At 41.6% G+C, this 17,776-nt stretch overlaps 2 protein-coding genes across 2 annotated transcripts in view; both read left to right on the top strand.

Moving 5' to 3' along the window:
- Positions 1–1,471: 1,471 nt before the first annotated feature.
- On the top strand, positions 1,472–12,263 carry ap3s1 (adaptor related protein complex 3 subunit sigma 1). Its single transcript, XM_083644443.1, has 6 exons — positions 1,472–1,768; positions 3,738–3,829; positions 5,074–5,185; positions 5,315–5,386; positions 6,561–6,668; positions 11,136–12,263. Exons 1-6 carry the CDS (start codon positions 1,700–1,702, stop codon positions 11,262–11,264), a joined length of 582 nt encoding a protein of 193 aa, XP_083500569.1. The 5' UTR covers positions 1,472–1,699; the 3' UTR covers positions 11,265–12,263.
- A 526-nt stretch (positions 12,264–12,789) lies between these two features.
- The window catches only part of commd10 (COMM domain containing 10), a 78,743-nt gene continuing 73,756 nt past the window's right edge, over positions 12,790–17,776 (top strand). The window contains exons 1-4 of the mRNA XM_083644920.1: positions 12,790–12,915; positions 13,622–13,712; positions 14,936–15,046; positions 17,380–17,535. Coding sequence (XP_083501046.1) covers positions 12,887–12,915; positions 13,622–13,712; positions 14,936–15,046; positions 17,380–17,535 — 387 coding nt within the window. The 5' untranslated portion in view covers positions 12,790–12,886. The remainder of the gene's footprint in view (positions 12,916–13,621; positions 13,713–14,935; positions 15,047–17,379; positions 17,536–17,776) is intronic.

Genomic DNA, 17,776 nt, shown 5'->3' with positions numbered 1-17,776 from the left:
GTCGCTTAGGAAGGTTGTATAATATGTCAATAAGATCAGGCATGGAAGTGTGTTTTGGTGTGTGCATTTTGAGAGAGATTTAGATGATAGAGCGATTCGGAGACAGACAGATTCACAAAAACAACAACACAGAAAGGGGACAGAGAGACAGTTTATTATCCCTCTACATGTCCATTTCCTAGGCATCACATCCTTTCTGTACACTTCCCAAAGTTAACAGCATGTTGTCAGAGCTAAGCCCTGTCCACTCATCTTGCAGTCACTCATAAATCATTTTTATGACTGGAACACTTGCACATTATGGTTATTCACTCACAGTGGTCTGGTTGTTCCCATGAAGTAAGAAGCCTCACTGGATGTTCTAAACAGAAAGACAAACATGCGCTGCAAATCTAGTTAAGAGTATTGAGGATGACAAAAGGTGCAGATAGAGAGTACAGAAAATGTATGCATGTTCTCCTTGGAGAAGTCAGAATGCAGAGTTGCAACTTGTGGAGCAGTGCCTTGCTCAAGGACAGATTATTTGGTGAAATGAAGAGGAGCCTGATAAATAAAAGCACTACTTAATTAACAAATGTATCCAGGTGTTGTTGTATGGATGCAGATGTGATGTTTAGACTGAATGGTAAGCCAGATTTGAACCTGACTGTCTCAAGAGGGGACACTGTACAAGCTAGCATGTCTCCTACATCTCTCAGACAGTCAAAGGAAAATCCTGCCTGGCTGGGAGATATTCAGGCATATACTGTACATGGCCTATATGCTTTCTGGCTGAGTAACTGGTTGACAACATCCTTTGCATTAGTGGTTGAGCCAAGTTTTCCTCTACTGCCACATCATCATTCGCAGATGTTCTTTTGCTCCACCTTGTGGCTCAAATGTAGTTGTGGCTCAATTGACTTTGCCCAGCTATGTGGATTATGCACATATAGACACAATGATTTCACTGCCATTAATTCAAGCTTTGTAATGACTGCAATTTAGATTAAAATAGAAAGTAGCATTAGTCAACATATTTTAGCAGCTCAAAAATAATATGTAGCCTATTGCATCAATATGAGATTTATTTGGGTGAAAATCAAAACAAAAGGGGCACCCTTCTGCGTACTCCACAGCAGGCTAAAAGGCTTTGAATAAATGTAATGAAACTGAAGACAATAATGTAATTCCACCTGAAATGTTAATTGTCTCATATGTCTATTATCTATGATCTCTTAGTGCTGTAAGCAATTTTATGCAATAGAAATCTCGCACGCTCGATTTCTAGGGTGGAGACTGTGACATAAAAATGGCTCGAGTGACATCACATATGACATCACAATTGCTCAAGTGACGTCAGGTCAAGTGACATTAGGAGGCGTGCTCTGTAGGGCGTGCTCTGTACTGGCTCCAGCCGGAGCTGGACCCTTCACCAGTGGGTGGGTAAACCACTGTGATCACCACTGGGTATATCGGTTTGAACCATCGCGGCTACTGTAGGAGGAGGAAAAAGCACGGGTCGCTTTGACGTGGAGTGTTTCCGTAAAGAGACGATGGAGAAGTAGCGTGTAGCTTCAAGCTAGCCCGTATTAACCTTAGATCGAGACGGGGTTTAGCACTGACTCCCAGTTAGATCTGGGTTCACGGGGGTTGACAGACAACAGTCTTTCACAGACTGAGCCGTTTCGGGTCCCCCGCCTCCCTCCGTTCAACTACAATCATGATAAAAGCCATTCTAATATTCAACAACCATGGGAAACCAAGGCTTTCTAAATTCTACGAGCATTATGTGAGTAATAACGTTAACGTTATGTGTATTGTTTTGGTGTGTTCTTTTCCCCGTCTGTAGCCTACTACATGATTGTTTGGAGTTGATCAAATCCTAGCCGAGTCATATGCGACATAAAATAATTATAAATAAATAAATAAAATCTAGTGTTCTAGTTACAGTAGATGGCTTTTCAGCTACTTTGTTTCCTGTATATTGTGCAACCAGGAGCGAGGCTTTTAAAACATTGTAACATTGTTGCAAATCGAAGATGGGCTGTGTAGGGTGGGTTTTTACAACCATAGTGATGTGGTTATATTTGTGAGTGTCATTGATCCTGTTGTATAAGATATCAGTCTGAACCGTGCATATGAATTATTGAACATATGACGCGAGACTAGCCGATACTTCCGAGCTTTGTGTCCCGGTGTTTTATTCAGATCTGCTCTGCAGACCTGAGCCGTCATGAACCTGCAGTAGGCTAATGCCTACATGATACATGTAGCGAGTTGGTCTGTTTATGTCACATGACTAAGTTACGCCCTTGTGATCTGTCTCGTGCTCTTCCACAAGCTTCACTTCTACTGAAATTCCTACTGAAATCAATGGTATCGGCCATTGACACGGGCCTATAACGTTACCTGTCATGGAAAAAGTAAATGAATGAGTTCTGTGTAACATTTAGCAAATTACAGGTTATGTAATGTCGTTTGCTGGGCAAGCTGTGTTGGCTTGTGCTAGTAATTGGATTTATACCTCAAGGTTGCCTGGCTCACCTACTAACAAAGCGGGGGTTGAAATAGTTCCTGCCCCAAACAACATTCTTCTCATAATACAGTGCAATATTCTATCAGTTTAAATGGATCATTGATGTACTTTCATTTCAGGAGGCTGTGTGGAAATTGATTGGATGGTGTGTACAGCAGTGCCTGCTTATAAGCAGGCACTGCTGTACACACCATCTGGGGGCTTATTAAAACCTGCGGTGTCGACTTACATGCTGCAGCCTGGATATAATATTTCACACACTACTACTTGTCAGGACATAGGGGTTAAAATAAGGTTAGTTTAAGGATATGATGTGTTGCAAGTCTACAGGTTGAAGTTTGTGTGAGGCCTGAGGGGCTTTGGAAACAAAAGGAGTCAGTGGAGTGTTTGTGTGTGTTTCTGTGTGTGTGTGTGTGTGTGTGTGTGTGTGTGTGTGTGTGTGTGTGTGTGTGTGTGTGTGTGCGTGCGTGTGTGTGCATGTGCGTGAGTGTGTGTTGAGAGCATTGAGTGGCAGAGCTGAAAGGGCGTTATTGCCCTTAATTATAACCCATCTGCTGGCTGAGATGCATAGCCAAAGCATCTGTCGAGGAGAGTGGGCAGTATACTCTGCAATACACACACACACACACACACCATTAATTGATGATCTGCCAACATAAATAAGAAGCTTGGCCGGAAGAACTGCTGTGTTTTTGTGCTACGACTACAAGCCCTAAGTTGCTATTGGTCAGTCAAAGTTATTTTTTCCAATTAGAAACTGTATAAAACTGGACGCGAGCTTTTAGAAGTGCCTGAAGAATTTCACCCCGTATCAGTTCAGGAAATCTTGAAGTGTGAGTCCTCCCTACGCCTTTTAGTGAGTGTTTGTTTGCCCAAATGCCTCAGGATATTGACACTTTTAACCAGAATCTCATCCATTAGCAAACAATCAGAGAAACCTAGCCTCGTTTTTTGCGAAATCAGCAATGGAATCATTGACTATTTGGTTCAACATGACAAGGACAATGGTGTGAAGAAGAAGCACACGTTTTCCTTAGATTGAAATAAATCCCTCTTGTTTATTATGTATTTTTGGGGATAAGGAAAGCTGAGAGGAATCAGCAATTTACCTGCCAAATATCTTGCTAATGGTGACCAAATGGCTCACTGGAAGCAACAAAGTGCATAGGATTTGCCTGTTGATCTTTGTTTCACAGTCTTCATTCCCTCTTTCCCCCTGCAGAGTGAAGACACGGAGCAACAGATCATCAGGGAAACCTTTCACCTGGTGTCCAAAAGAGATGAGAACGTCTGTAACTTCCTCGAAGGTGGAATGTAAGTGTTGTGGTCTAGTGAATAAGCAGAAGGCTCCTCCTCCCCCTGTGTGTGTATCTACAGTGTGTGTCAAAGTGAAAGTAGCTTTCAACTCAGAACTGCATGGCACTGCCTCCTCAGGAACTGCATGGCACTGCCTCCTCAGGGAGACTCATTACTCTCTCATGCAACATCGCAGGAGTCGCACTATTAAAGCAGAGCAAGGCCCCCTTTCTGAATGACAATCAATGGGAACAGTGGGGGTTTGATATTCATCTATGATTCACGAATGAGCTCCCAGGTGTTATTTTACAGTGGAAACCTCTCTCGGTCTCTCTACTCTCTCTCTCTGTCGCTCCCTTGTTCTCTCGCCCCATTCTTTCATCACAGGAAGTGGCATGATATCAAAGAGTGCCGTTGAACTGTCGAAATGGAAATGAAATGCACACCTTTTACTAACGTACCATATTCATTAGTGGGTTACACTTACCGGTACGTTCTATCACACTATCAACAACACATGACAAGTGAGGATTGAAGTAACAGTTTGGGGATATAATGACAAGCGGCTAGTTTACAACTATTAGAAGAAGCACTTTATTCACAGTCGTCTTCAAATGATCGCACAGGGCTACGCAGTCATACACAGACATACACAGACATTGCTCATGTTCATCCTACTTGGTCACACATTCTTCCTGTTGCTCAAGCTGTGTGTGTGTGTGTGTGTGTGTGTGTGTGTGTGTGTGTGTGTGTGTGTGTGTGTGTGTGTGTGTGTGTGTGTGTGTGTGTGTGTGTGTGTGTGTGTGTGTGTGTGTGTGTGTGTGTGTGTGGGGGGGGGGGCTGTGGGAAAGGACCCTCTGTGAGGGGGAATATGTGATAAGACTAAGGTCACTGGGTTTTTTATCAGAGCCTCTAATAGATTTGGCGATGATTATTTTCCATATCTGTCCCTGTTAGTCTATCTCCTGACCTATCTTTGAACATGTTGACATGGACAGAGTTTTCCTGTGAATGTTTGTATCACGTGTTTGTCGTGGGTTTACAACCTGTTAATTCTGTCTTGCTCAGGTTAGAGTGCAGTGTCGTGTGTGTGTGTGTGTGTGTGTGTGTGTGTGTGTGTGTGTGTGTAAATATTCTACAAATTACTTATGTCTGTGTACCTGTAGACATCAGTTGTAGAAATTTTTATTATTGTATGTGCTCTATTTAATTATGAATGCTCTAATATCCTGCTTTATTTTGTGCTGCTTCCTGTGTGTTAGGTTGATTGGCGGGTCAGAGAACAAGCTGATCTACAGACACTACGCCACACTATACTTTGTGTTTTGTGTGGATTCCTCGGAGAGTGAACTAGGAATTTTAGACTTAATCCAGGTAAAAGCCTGAGAAAGCACACTATCTATTAACCATGGTTGGGAAATGACATCGAGCATCTTTCTTGATTTGTGTTTTGTTACAATCAATGGCAACTCTGTCTGACGCAGTTAATCCATCCGTTTACAGGTATTTGTGGAAACGCTGGACAAATGCTTCGAGAATGTCTGTGAACTTGACTTAATTTTCCATGTAGACAAGGTAGGACATACACATCATTCAGTCTGTGTTCCCCTTTGTGATGTCACATTTATTCACTGCATGAATTTCTGATTTTAGACATTGCCTCTGAGCTTTTGTGATTTCATAAATTGCTTGTAAGTCTGAGCCATTATATATATACATTATGAAGTTACACCTATCTGATGACATAATTCATCTGACTTGCTGCTGTCACAGCTTCACTGTTGTGACATCACCCACTGTGACCTCACAGATTGTGTAGCTGAACAATTGCCACAGTCATAATTGGTCTGTCTGAATGACGATACATATTTTGTCGTGTCACAAGCAGCTTTACAAATGCATTCTGCCATTTTGATTATGCCTATGATGATCTTCCCGGCATAGTTTGAAACACATTCTATCTGACTAACCCAATATTCTGCAAACCTAAATGGAACAAGTTCACTAACCCTAACCCTAATCCAAACAAAGACCTTCTGTTATTGGATGATTGTAACGGATGCATGGTCTTCCTCGTGCACACGTCTAGCCTAGGGGTAGGCGATATGGCCCTAAAATAATATCACAATATTTTGGGGTAGTAATATGACAAAATACTGAGAATATTTTATTATTAATTTCAAGATCATTCAATTGCAACAGAATAAATGGGAACAGTTTGCCTTCAAATATTCAAATATGCCTTGCCTTCAAATATTACTGTGGTTTATCGTACATGCTCTTTCATAACCTACTGTACTGTAACAACTTCCACACTACTGAAGTCACTCCCCTTTTTGGAATTAACTCCTCCTCCATGGCGCCGCTTTCAGCCATGCTTGTTGCTGTGCGTACGTCATACCGTTAGCAGCACAACGGTCTGTCATGCCATCAACAAGTCGGAATATTGCCATTATCACAATATCACAATATGATTTTCTGAGGATATGAATAGGAATTGTAACGATACACACAACCATAATCTACCCAACAGTGTCATTTATTTTGGCTTAAAAATAAATCCAACAAAGAGAGAAAGCAGTTTAACTTGAGGCATACACGAGGCAACCAGAATTTGAGTGCTGCCAACGAGGGTTTGAAAACTATATAGACATTTTTCCAAAAGTTGATATACATGCAAATCATTTTGACTGAAAGAATGAATTGTTGAATGCTATTATAGTATGATGCATCACGTCTCGATTGGCAGGTCCACAACATCCTGGCAGAAATGGTGATGGGCGGCATGGTCCTGGAGACCAACATGAATGAGATCATCATGCAGGTGGACGCCCAGAACAAGATGGAGAAGTCCGAGGTAAGCCTGACCCCGCCGGTCCACTGTATGTATCACCTGACTCTTATCCCTCAAGGTATTGTATATACAGTATGCAGGCATGTGTGTATGCTGCACCCTGCATGCCACTCTCCAGTGCCCCCTTGTGGATGCTCCCGACCTACTCTTGAGTGTTTGTGCTCTTTTCTGGCCTCTCCTCTTGCTATTGCACTGCTCTCTACATAGATTAAGACTCAACATTTTCTCTCTTATAGTGTAAATACCTGATCAAAGTCATCATTTTGTCATTTCATTACTATGGTGGCTTGACTTTGCCATTGTCCGATGCATCTCTGAAATCTTTGATCGTTAAGTGTCTCAATCAGTCTCTTATATTTGATATCTTGTCCATCAAAATTTGGCGTCTAGTACTAAAAAAAAGTGTTGATAGTTGCGTTTTTATCATGCTTGTTATTTTTGAGGAGAATGTGAATAAGGGCTCCATTTTCGAGTAAATGCGTTATAAATGTGTTTTGTGACATCTGTAAGCGAATATTTTGATCTACACCATACACTTGATATTTGCTCTAAGCAAGGACATTGCTTTGCTTTCCATACATCTTCTGCTAGTCAATAAACATTATTCATTTAGTTACTGGAACTTGTTGGCATAGGTTCATCCATGACCGTACAGCACTGTTACAGCCAGAGACAATTTTATGAAATAATTTCTCTTTTGCATAGTGTGGATTCCAGCCCCTGGTAGCACATACAGCAAGACTTAACTGTACTCATGATTTGACTCGTTTTTCAATTTACCAGTAATGTTACACATTAGCTTCCCTAAAATCTGCCCCTAGTTTGATGACGACAAACAATCATAAACTGTAATTTGTAGGGATTATTTTGGGGGATTCAGTTCACTTTGACAGTGAGTAGTCTCCGCAGAGAAACACTGAAAGAAAGCCACAGGGTTGTATTTAGAAAATTGTAAGTGGGTCTTTCATGGTGGTTTTGTGTGGCTTATGTGATGACAAAGTGAAGTGTGAGATTAATTGGATTTCTAACTGGCTGACAATGAGCAATGCATCTAATCAGTTGTGTGCTCGGACGTTTACACAAATGATAAATTGCAGAGTTGTGTGGGAGTAATTAACACAGTACATTTTTAAATAAGTTGAGCTGCATTGTGTGTTTTTAATTCAACAAAATCTCCTTTTTGACCGATGTTGTGTAGGCCGAGTCTTTTACTGTTCAGCAATCATCAGATCTACTCTATCTCTTCCCTCTTGGACCTACCCTAGACTGCAGTGTCTGTTTTTCACCACATGTGATGGTTCTTATACAAAATGACATTGATTGTCCATTTCTAGGGCAGTATCTTCTCAATTGGCAAGGACTGATTAAGTGGCATTTGGCCTTTTTCATTTAGCTGGTGTTTGGTAATAAATAGCTTTTGTGTTCAAATTGTTGTTGGAGAAGCTTTCGAGCACGTATGGATGCGGTCTACGATTGGTCCTATCACTATTTTCTGTGGAGATAAACTGTAAATACTTTGATCTGCTTTAACATTCCTCATTCCTCTCTTTTTCCTGACCCTTTCTAGTTCTTTCCATTCTTCTCTCTCTTTACAGACGTTTATCTTTCAGTCTACCAGGCAGGACAGGTAGACACAGGTACTGCTAAATTTACAACCGAGCACTGTAACCTTAACTGAAGTTTACTCCCCCTGAGTCGCTCCATATGGCCTTCCATGTAATAGCAAACTAACATAGGAATCTTTCACAACAGACCCAAAAATGTAGCCATTTTTGTGAGATGAATTTCAATGAGATGTAGACTGGACAGACTTGAAAGGGTGCAGCATACCGTACTGTATACGGTACTATGTGTCACAGGGCTCTGCGCCTACCGAATAGCAATTTGGCAGAAGATGAAAGCTTGAACTCACACCTTGCAAGGTCACTTCCTAACACGTTATTAATCAGCTTTCTGTTGCTTTCTTATTTCCCGGGTTCTCCATCACTCTGCTGTGCTTTTGACTTTCCTGCACTGCGGTCGACTGCTTCAAAACACATCTTTGCAAACGTTTTCATGATCTTATAAGTTCTTACCTGTGTGGGAGACGTTGGTTTACATACAGTATATACAGACGGGTGACAAATTAAAGGAAAAATCAACATAAAGTGTCTTCGTAAGAGAACAGCTTCAATCCGCCTTGTCATTGGTTCTACAAGTCTCTGGAACTCTACTGGAGGGATGGAACACCATTCTTCCAAAACTTTGGAGCAAAACGTTTGGTGTTTTGATGATGTTGGTGGTGGTGGTGGTCCAAAATCTCCCATAGGTGTTCAATCGGGTTGAGATCTGGTGACTGTATTTTCATACTCATATAACCGTTCAATGAGCCCTATGGATGGGGCATTGTCATCTTGGAAGAGACCACTCCCATCAGGATAAAAATCACTGATCACTTTGAACAACTTTGTATCCATTTGTAGTGACCCTTCCCTCTAGACACTAGACTCTAGTGTCTAGTGTCTAGACACTAGAGTCTAGTGTCTAGTGTGCGCAGTTGAGAAATTGTGTGCCGCGCCGGCGCCGCCATATTATAATAGTATCATTTCCACAGCAGTCTCCAGGCTACTCGTTGTTAGGGGAAAACATATCTTCAGTCTGACACCTGAATACTGTGCTGGATCAGCATTCCTCTCAGTTAACACTATGGTTGTCTTGGCTTCTAACCCCGGTCTCCTTGATACTTGGCACTAGTGATCCGAATTCCCAAAAGACAAACGCTCCATTGAAATAACCTTGTGAAAATGACTCATGTGGATAAAAAGTGCATTCCAGACATACTTCCCGTCGTATCACCAAATGTTTGAAAAGGCTGTTCATGCAAGTGTGATTTCCATTTTCCCGGAGAGAACACGGGCACCGAACATACAGTTCCCTGCTTTAGACTAGTTGTCATTTTTGGGTCTGTCCGCTGAAGATTCTGCTGGGGGATCTCTAACCGCAGTGATTCTCAAATGTTTGTTCATATTTTACGCCAAAAAGTAAATCACTGAATGTGTTTACTGTTGCAAAAAAAAAAAAAAAAAATCCACTGATGATGATTTCAATATAAATGCTCCTATATTTAGGCTATTTCTCATACAGTTTCACATTGAGATTCATTGTGTTAGAGTGAGTTGCCTCCTCTGTCCCTGAGAGAATAGATCTCCCATTGTAGTCCAGTACTAGACTTACAACCTCCCCATGTCATTAGCAATTAACACCATAGACATCTGTGAACGATACGGTATTCCTGTTCCTCTAACAGCAATGGTGTACAGAGTATTTAGACAGCAACATGATAGTCACAGTTATATGTAGCCTTGCTTTTGTTAGTTCCAGTAGTAGTGAACCATTTCACACTCACTAGAGCAGAGGTTTTCAAAGTGGGAGGTGGGCCTCCCCGGGGGGGCTCCAAGCCGTTGGATTGTCAGTGAATGGAAGTGAAAAATTACATTAGTCATTCAAAGGAGATGCGTGTGATTTGGTTAAAGAGATCGTTCAGAGATACAGTCGTTTTGGGGAATTTCACTGTTTCAGAGAGAGTCAGAAACGAATAAATGCCATCAGGCAGAGACTTTTCTATGTATTTAGTGTAGTCTGAAGTACTGTATGTCAAACAGCAATATCAGGCTATCTTGCCTCATTTGTTGAGTGTCTATGGGATCAAATAACATAATCATGATCCAATAGGCATCCAGGAATTGAGTGGGGGGAGGGGAATTGAGTGTGGGGAGGGGGGCTTTTTCCAAGCTTTGACTGGGGGGAGGCCCACAGTCTCAGACTTTGAAAACCCCTGCACTGGAGGTATCACTTGTGTTCTAATTTCTAAAGCTTGAAAGCCTAAATTGAAACACTTTGCTCATTATGGTGAGAAGGTTTTATCAATTCCACACAGACACTCTATGCATATCTATCTATCTAAAACATCATTTCCCTTTTCATATCCAAATCCATTTTTCTGCTTTACCCAATTCTCTCCTTGCATTTTCACCCTTATCGGTCCTCAAGAGTCCGGTGGGTTCACTTTCCAAGCAATGCTGCCAATATCCATTGATAGATGTACTGTACAATTCTGCTGAGTACTTCAAAATTAATGAATGATGTAGTATGTCCTCACAGTTGATTCATAATTGGCTCTGGTTGTGATGTTAACCATTATAGAACCAAATAATGCATGTGCATACAAAGCTACAGAGGCATCTGAATGTACATTTGCACATGTCTGTCTTAGTAGCTGTCAATGCTTTTGCATTTTGTCAGCAGTTGACTGTTGTTTGTTTAGTATTTTGTTTAAGTTTAGCATTGTGTTGTGTATGTACGTACGTACGTCTGTCCAATGTTGAATGTCTCGTGTGAGTTGTGATGTGTAGTTGTGTATAGCATTGTTTGATGGATTGAACCAGTGTTACTCTTATCAACCCTGCTTGTGTGTTTTGTGTGTGTATATAGGCCGGTATTGCAGGAGCACCTGCTCGTGCCGTATCCGCTGTAAAGAACATGAACCTGCCGGAAATGCCCAGAAACATCAACATTGGCGACATCAGCATAAAAGTGCCAAACTTACCGTCCTTCAAATAGTGGCAGCAAGATCCTCAGCCTGCAGACGTCAGCCAATGTTTACTGCGATGCAATCTGTTTACCAAAACCTCACAAAACAAAGTTTTATCAAAAGTATAGATCTTGGAAGGTACTGTGTGAATTAATACTCCTTTTGGTGTTATCTCTTTGGTTTTCCTGTGATGAAATCAATGTGTTTTATGTGGCTTTTTTTCTGTTTGAGAGAAAAATTAAGTATTTATTTATCAGTGGTACATTCCTTCTGCCTCGCTGGAGGCCTGCCCTTACGTTCAGCTGCTACAGAACAGACCTGGGTCAGTTTTTAATTGATGTCCTTTCAGTTACTTTAGTGTTTACTTTAAAGCCTGGTAGTGAAGATCTGGAACACTCCTGATTGATTTGGTTGTGCCAGACTAGAGCAAACAATCAATCAATCAATTAATGGTGGCATGTAAATGCAGCCATTTTAAATAACAAATTGAAACAGGTCTGCTGCACTACAGTATTGAAGAGTCATACCTTACAGATAGTTTGTTAAAACAATACAAATGACAAAGAATATTGTGATATTACAAATATGCTGATGATAATAAGGATATTATGCTGAAATTGTATTTTTCTTTTATCTTATCTGTATGCAAAAAACTATTTTAAAACGATTTATCTTGTCTTATCAAAATCATTTTCTCGTCTTTTTAATCTGTGCATGCCATTTTTTCTCTCCTTTTGCAACATAATAAACTGTTCAATCGTAACTGTTCATTTCTTATTGTGAGTTAACCTGACAAGATGTTTTGAATTGATACAGTTATGATTTATGATTTAGGCCTGATTTTGATTAGAGGGATTGGATAGTGCTAAAAACAGATGCATGCACACACACATGTGTGCAAAACGGAACACCGTACAGGGTTTTGTTGCAGCAGTGTAGGGCTTCTGTTAAAACTTTACAAGAAAAGTGAGGCAAGTTGAAAGTTTTTCTGTGGGGTTGTTACCACACTGTATAGATTATATTATCGGGAAATGTCCCAACAGGTATCTCGAGATAGGCTACCTGTTGGGACATTTCTTTACAATAATCAGATCTGATTGTCAGGAGCAGGAATATGGTAACGTACGTAACATGTATCCAGAAACCAATAAAAATCATACAATTCCTTATATTCTCTGATAATTTAACTGGAAAAGGATGACTAGTAATGACATGATTAGTAATTTATGAAAACCAGTAGATGGCGATAATAACGAACAAGGATGTGAGCTGCCACAGCCGGTAAACGTCAAGACGAAGAAGAAGAGAGACACAGAAGAAGAAAATTATGCGCAGCTTTTGCGCAAGCAACGCTGCCACCTTGGATAAGACTGCCTTAACAATATTGTGTAAATAAATACATAGTTTAATATATCCATGGTAAATGCTTAGCCTATTTACTTTGTCGTTCTTTTGTACATTTTGTATTCTGAATATGCTATTATTATTACGCTTCAATGTGAGCGTATTTTTTACGCAGCTTTGACTATCACGTGCATCGTCTTGTGACAACAGGAAGGGACCATCATACAGATGACAGCAGAGTTGTGAAGATGCTGCCTGACACATTTTAAACTCTTTATTTCTTATTGAAAGAACACAAAAGGCAACCATGGCTGCTATTATTAAAGAGACTCAAAGGTAACGTTAGGCTTGTGCGTACGTTAGTGTTATTTTATTTTCCCCTGTAAAGGAAAAGATCTTGCAGTAACGTTAGCTAGCTTTCTAGTCACGACCATAGGTCACGACTGCATCTTACAAGTCTTACATCTTATAAGTCTAACTTCAACCTCAAATCTTCATCAGGTTTCTTCCTCTATCATATTTACTCAACCTGCCTGGACCCTATGTCTATTTTAATACACTGAGACAACATGTGTTTGTGTTATTTTAGGGTGTCTGGTCGTTAAAGAAACTTTAATCATAACTGATTAGTTAATCTGCATTTCACCTCAGAGAAGACAGGACACTGCTTTCAAGTCTGAAATGTACCTAGATTTGCTAGAAAGATGAACAACATTTCAGCTTTTCGCCAACTAGAACCACAATCCAAGTCAGAAACACAACAGCATAAAGTATGCTGTGAGCCTGTTAGAATTAAAAATACCAACACTTATTTAGCCTGTACTGTACTGTACTGTACTGTACTGTACAGTCAACCTAGTGATATCATCAAATAGCAGCCTAGTTGGTGAAAAGCTGAAATGTTATTAATTTTTCCAGCAAATCTAGGTAAATTTCAGACTTGAAAGCAGTGTCATGTCTTGTTTGAGGTGAAAGGCAAATGAACTAGTCATATGATCAAATGTTTCATGTTCTCTTTAACGTTGGTGCTTAATCCAAACAGCATAAAAGAAGCGGTGACTTTCATCAACGCGATTGACGTGAACAAGTTCTCGAGGCTGATCTCCCGCATCATACAGAAGCTTCATCTGAAGGTAAACCTGCAGTATTATCTGGATCAAAGACAAGAGGGCTTTTCAACACAACACAGATAGTATAGTGCATACATAATGACTGGTGGATCATCAGTCAAGCTTGGCTCTATGAACCCACACAGGCCTGGCCCTGGGATAGGTGATCGCTCACACCAGTCTAGTTCATTGCACAGGAGTCAGGACTAGTTGGTTGCCAGAGTGTCACTCAATATACCCCTTTCACAGCAACCGTTTTAGGTGGTAAAAGCAGGTGTAACCAATACCATTAATGTTCCATTCCATTTAGGTGTTCCAGTGCCAGGGCCCTCATTAATGCTATTGGTTACACCTGCTTTACCATATCAAAACGGTTGCTGTGAAAAGGGCCTATTAGCCCCAAAACAGTTTGTCCATTAATTTTGTTGTTTTGGCATGCCAAGAGAAATAATTCAGCAGCAGCCGGGCAATGGTTTAAAAGAAAAAATAATGCTTTTTATCCTATATTATTAATACTAGTTCTGATACCTGTTGAGCACACAATTATTAGCCATTTTAGTCAGACCTGGCTCACGGAGTTGGCATGCACCCTCTCCTCTCTTTCCCCAGAGGGCTTCCATAGTCCACTTCCCTTGCTGATGCCAACTCTGCTCAGGTGTGCTCCATCAGTAGCTAACAAATGGAGCTCTCTCCATGGTGCTGAACCTGTGTTCACTCATTTTGGCCACCAATTAGCCATAATGACCTAATTAATTGCTCGGGACCCCTGCCGACGGTACCCGTGCCAATATGAATGCTGTCAGGCCGATGGTGTCTGAGGAAAATTAAACAGAGACACAGAGATACATACATACATATTATGTAGGCTTGCTCATTTACTGTATGTACAAGATTTTGAGCCTCGCCCATTGCCTCGTCGCCACTGCTGTAAATGTGGCTATGATGCTGCTCTGTGGCTACTGCTCTGTTGTCTGTGTGTCCTTGTTAACCAATTACCTTTCATAAAGTTTGTTGTGCATTATTTGTTAGAAAAGAATACCATAACTCCATTGTTGATGTCCTCTTTTTTTCCTATTGAAACTTAACACGGTTCACCCACATAATCCATTCACAAGCCATTGGATATATTATTAAGTGCATGATCCTCAATCCAAGAAAAGGCCTTTCAAGTATTTATTAATTCTTGAAAATGTGACATTTTGAATTACTCACAACAAGATGGCAATGGTTTGTGTCTTTCTTCATAGGGAGAGCGTACGTTCAGTGAAGAGGAGGAGCAGAAGCTGCAGGCTGCTCTGTCATTGGATAAACAGGCTCTCAGTCTGGTGCTGGAGACTGCTGCTTTTATTCTAGAGCAGGTGAGAGCTTCTTACAGCCTCTGTTGGATTATAAGCAGGGTTTTTACCTGCTGTATAATGGGTTTTGTATAATGGCTTTTGTTGTAGCGTTGTCTAAAGCAGAGGTTCTCAAATGTTTTTCAGCCAAGGACCCCTTACAAGATAGAAAATATACCGGGGACCCCCTCATTCTGATTTGTGATTTTGGGCTAAGCTTAATTGTTTCCACGGTAATATGACTTTTAATTTGATAGGTTTGTTATTAGAATGTAATCCATGAACCATTTTAGATTTAAAGCATAAACTATTTTCGTTGAACTATGAAGATTTTGCAAAAAAAAATATATATATTTTTTTTTATTACATTACATTTACATTTAGCAGACGCTTTTGTTTTGTCCAAAGCGACTTACAATATCACAATTTGTCAACAGTACAGAAAACCACTATGCAACACAATGACAGCCAAGATATTTTGATAGACTAGCACCATGTAGGAAGTAGTTTGAGAAGGAATAAGTAACATGTAGCATTTTTTTTTAAATAAAAAAATAATAAAAAATAAAAAATTACCTGATAACTTTTCGCGGACCCCCATTTGAGAACCACTGGTCTAAAGAGTACTCCACAATTATAAGGGGAAAACATTGGCTGCTGGATCTCATTGAGCAGACCTAAGTAAGCAAAACACTTTTTTATTTTTTTCTCTCGGACTTCCCCCCTGTTTCCCCCCCAATTGTACTGGGCCAATTCCCCCTGCTGTCCCGATCATTGCTCCACCCCCTCTGCTGATCTGGGGAGAGCCGTAGACTAGCACATGCTTCCTCTGACACATGTGCAGTTGCCAGCCGCTTCTTTTCACCTGACAGCAAGAAGTAGCGCATGCCGCATGAGAGGATCATGCTATTCCCCCCAGTTCCCCTGCCCCATGAACAGGTGCCCTGACCAACCAGAGGAGGCACTAGTGTAGCGACCAGGACATATACCCTTAATCCGGCTTCCCACCCGTAGACATGGCCAATTGTGCTTGTATGGAAACCTGACCAAGAGGTAACAGGCTCGATCCTGCAACCGTCATGTTAGTAGGCAGCGGTAAGCAAAACACTCTGTGTAAATTAATTCAAATGCCTCAGATAAAATATAGCCTAATTACTATCACCCCATTTACACCTGGTTTTTAAATGTGACCTGTATCTGGATAAGTTATCTGGATGTTATCTGGATAAGGAAAAATGCATGCTAATGCAAGGTGTAAATGCATTGTGATCAGTATGTGATCCGAATGTGCTGACCACATCTGGAGGTAGTCTGGCTCACATTCTGTTCAGATCTTTTACACCCCATTTACACCTGGTTTTTAAATGCGACCATTGTCCGGATAACTTATCCGGATACAGGTCACATTTAAAAACCAGGTGTAAATGGGGTGTAAGATAGGGTGTTTAAATTTAGACAGGGAAATTCTTGACCATTGGTGCCTGTTGATCTGGATCGTAGTAAGTCCAGTTCTCCAGCTGGGGTCGCTGTTGTGTTGTCAGTGTGTGTGGTTGTGTTGTGTCACTGTTATGGTGTTAGTCTAATAGGGAGAGTGTTGGGGCCGTCTGAGTGGCTGTTGGTGTTGCTAGCATCATTGTCACTAAAACACATGACTGATAGTAGCTTTTAGAACTACTGTACCCTCAACAATTTATGTAAAAAATTGATTGTTGTGTTGTTGGAGACAGTGTTTTCAGCTGATAGAAAGCAATTATTGCTCCTCTCCCCTCCTCTCCCTTTTCTTCTCCTCTCCCTCCTCTCCTCTCCTCTCCTCTCCTCTCCTCTCCTCTCCTCTCCTCTCCTCTCCTCTCCTCTCCTCTCCTCTTCCCTCCCCTCCTCTCCTCTTCCCTCCCCTCCTCTCCTCTGCTCTCCCCTCCTCTCCTCTCATCCTCCCCTCTCCTCCTCTTCCCTCCCCTCCTCTCCCCCCTCTTTTCTCCTCTCCTCCCCTCCTCTTCTCTCCCCTCCTCTCCCTCCTCTCCTCTCCTCTCCTCTTCCCCTCTCCTCTCCTCCTCTTCCCTCCCCTCCTCTCCCCCCTCTTTTCTCCTCTCCCCTCCTCTCCTCTCCTCTCCTCTCCTCTCATCCTCCCCTCTCCTCCTCTTCCCTCCCCTCCTCTCCCCCCTCTTTTCTCCTCTCCCCTCCTCTCCTCTCCTCTCCTCTCCTCTCATCCTCCCCTCTCCTCCTCTTCCCTCCCCTCCTCTCCCCCCTCTTTTCTCCTCTCCTCTCCCCTCCTCTCCCTCCTCTTCTCTTCTCTTCTCTCCTATCCTCCTCCCCTCCTCTCCTCACCTCTCCTCTGTTCTCCCCTCCTCTCCTCTCCTCAGGCAGTGTATCAGAACGTGAAGCCAGCTGCTCTGCAGCAGCAGCTTGAGGCGGTTCATCTGAGCCCAGACAAGGCTGAGGTGTTTTCTCAGACCTGGGCCAGTGCAGGTCCTGAGCTGGTGGAGAGGCTCAGGCACAGCATCTTTGCCCCTAAAAAGGTAAGGCTGGTGGACATATTTACCTGTCTCTTGGTTCTATAGTCCCAACCACACATCTTTCTTAAAGAGTCTGTTAAGGTGCTGGGATGCAGCTGACAAATAGGAGTCTGTAACAGAGGTTTGTTTTGCTGTTGGATCTAAGCAACTTCATAGACATGAATTGGGGAGGGGGGCATAAATGAATAAATAAAAAACAGTTAGCATAAATAATGAATAAATTAGTACGACCGTGCATTAACAA

This window comes from Poromitra crassiceps (assembly GCF_964638095.1).
Source record: "Poromitra crassiceps genome assembly, chromosome: 10".
NCBI classification, from domain to species: Eukaryota; Metazoa; Chordata; class Actinopteri; order Beryciformes; family Melamphaidae; genus Poromitra; species Poromitra crassiceps.
The sequence above is the reverse complement of the archived record's forward strand: the minus strand, read 5'-3'. Positions and strand labels throughout refer to the sequence as shown.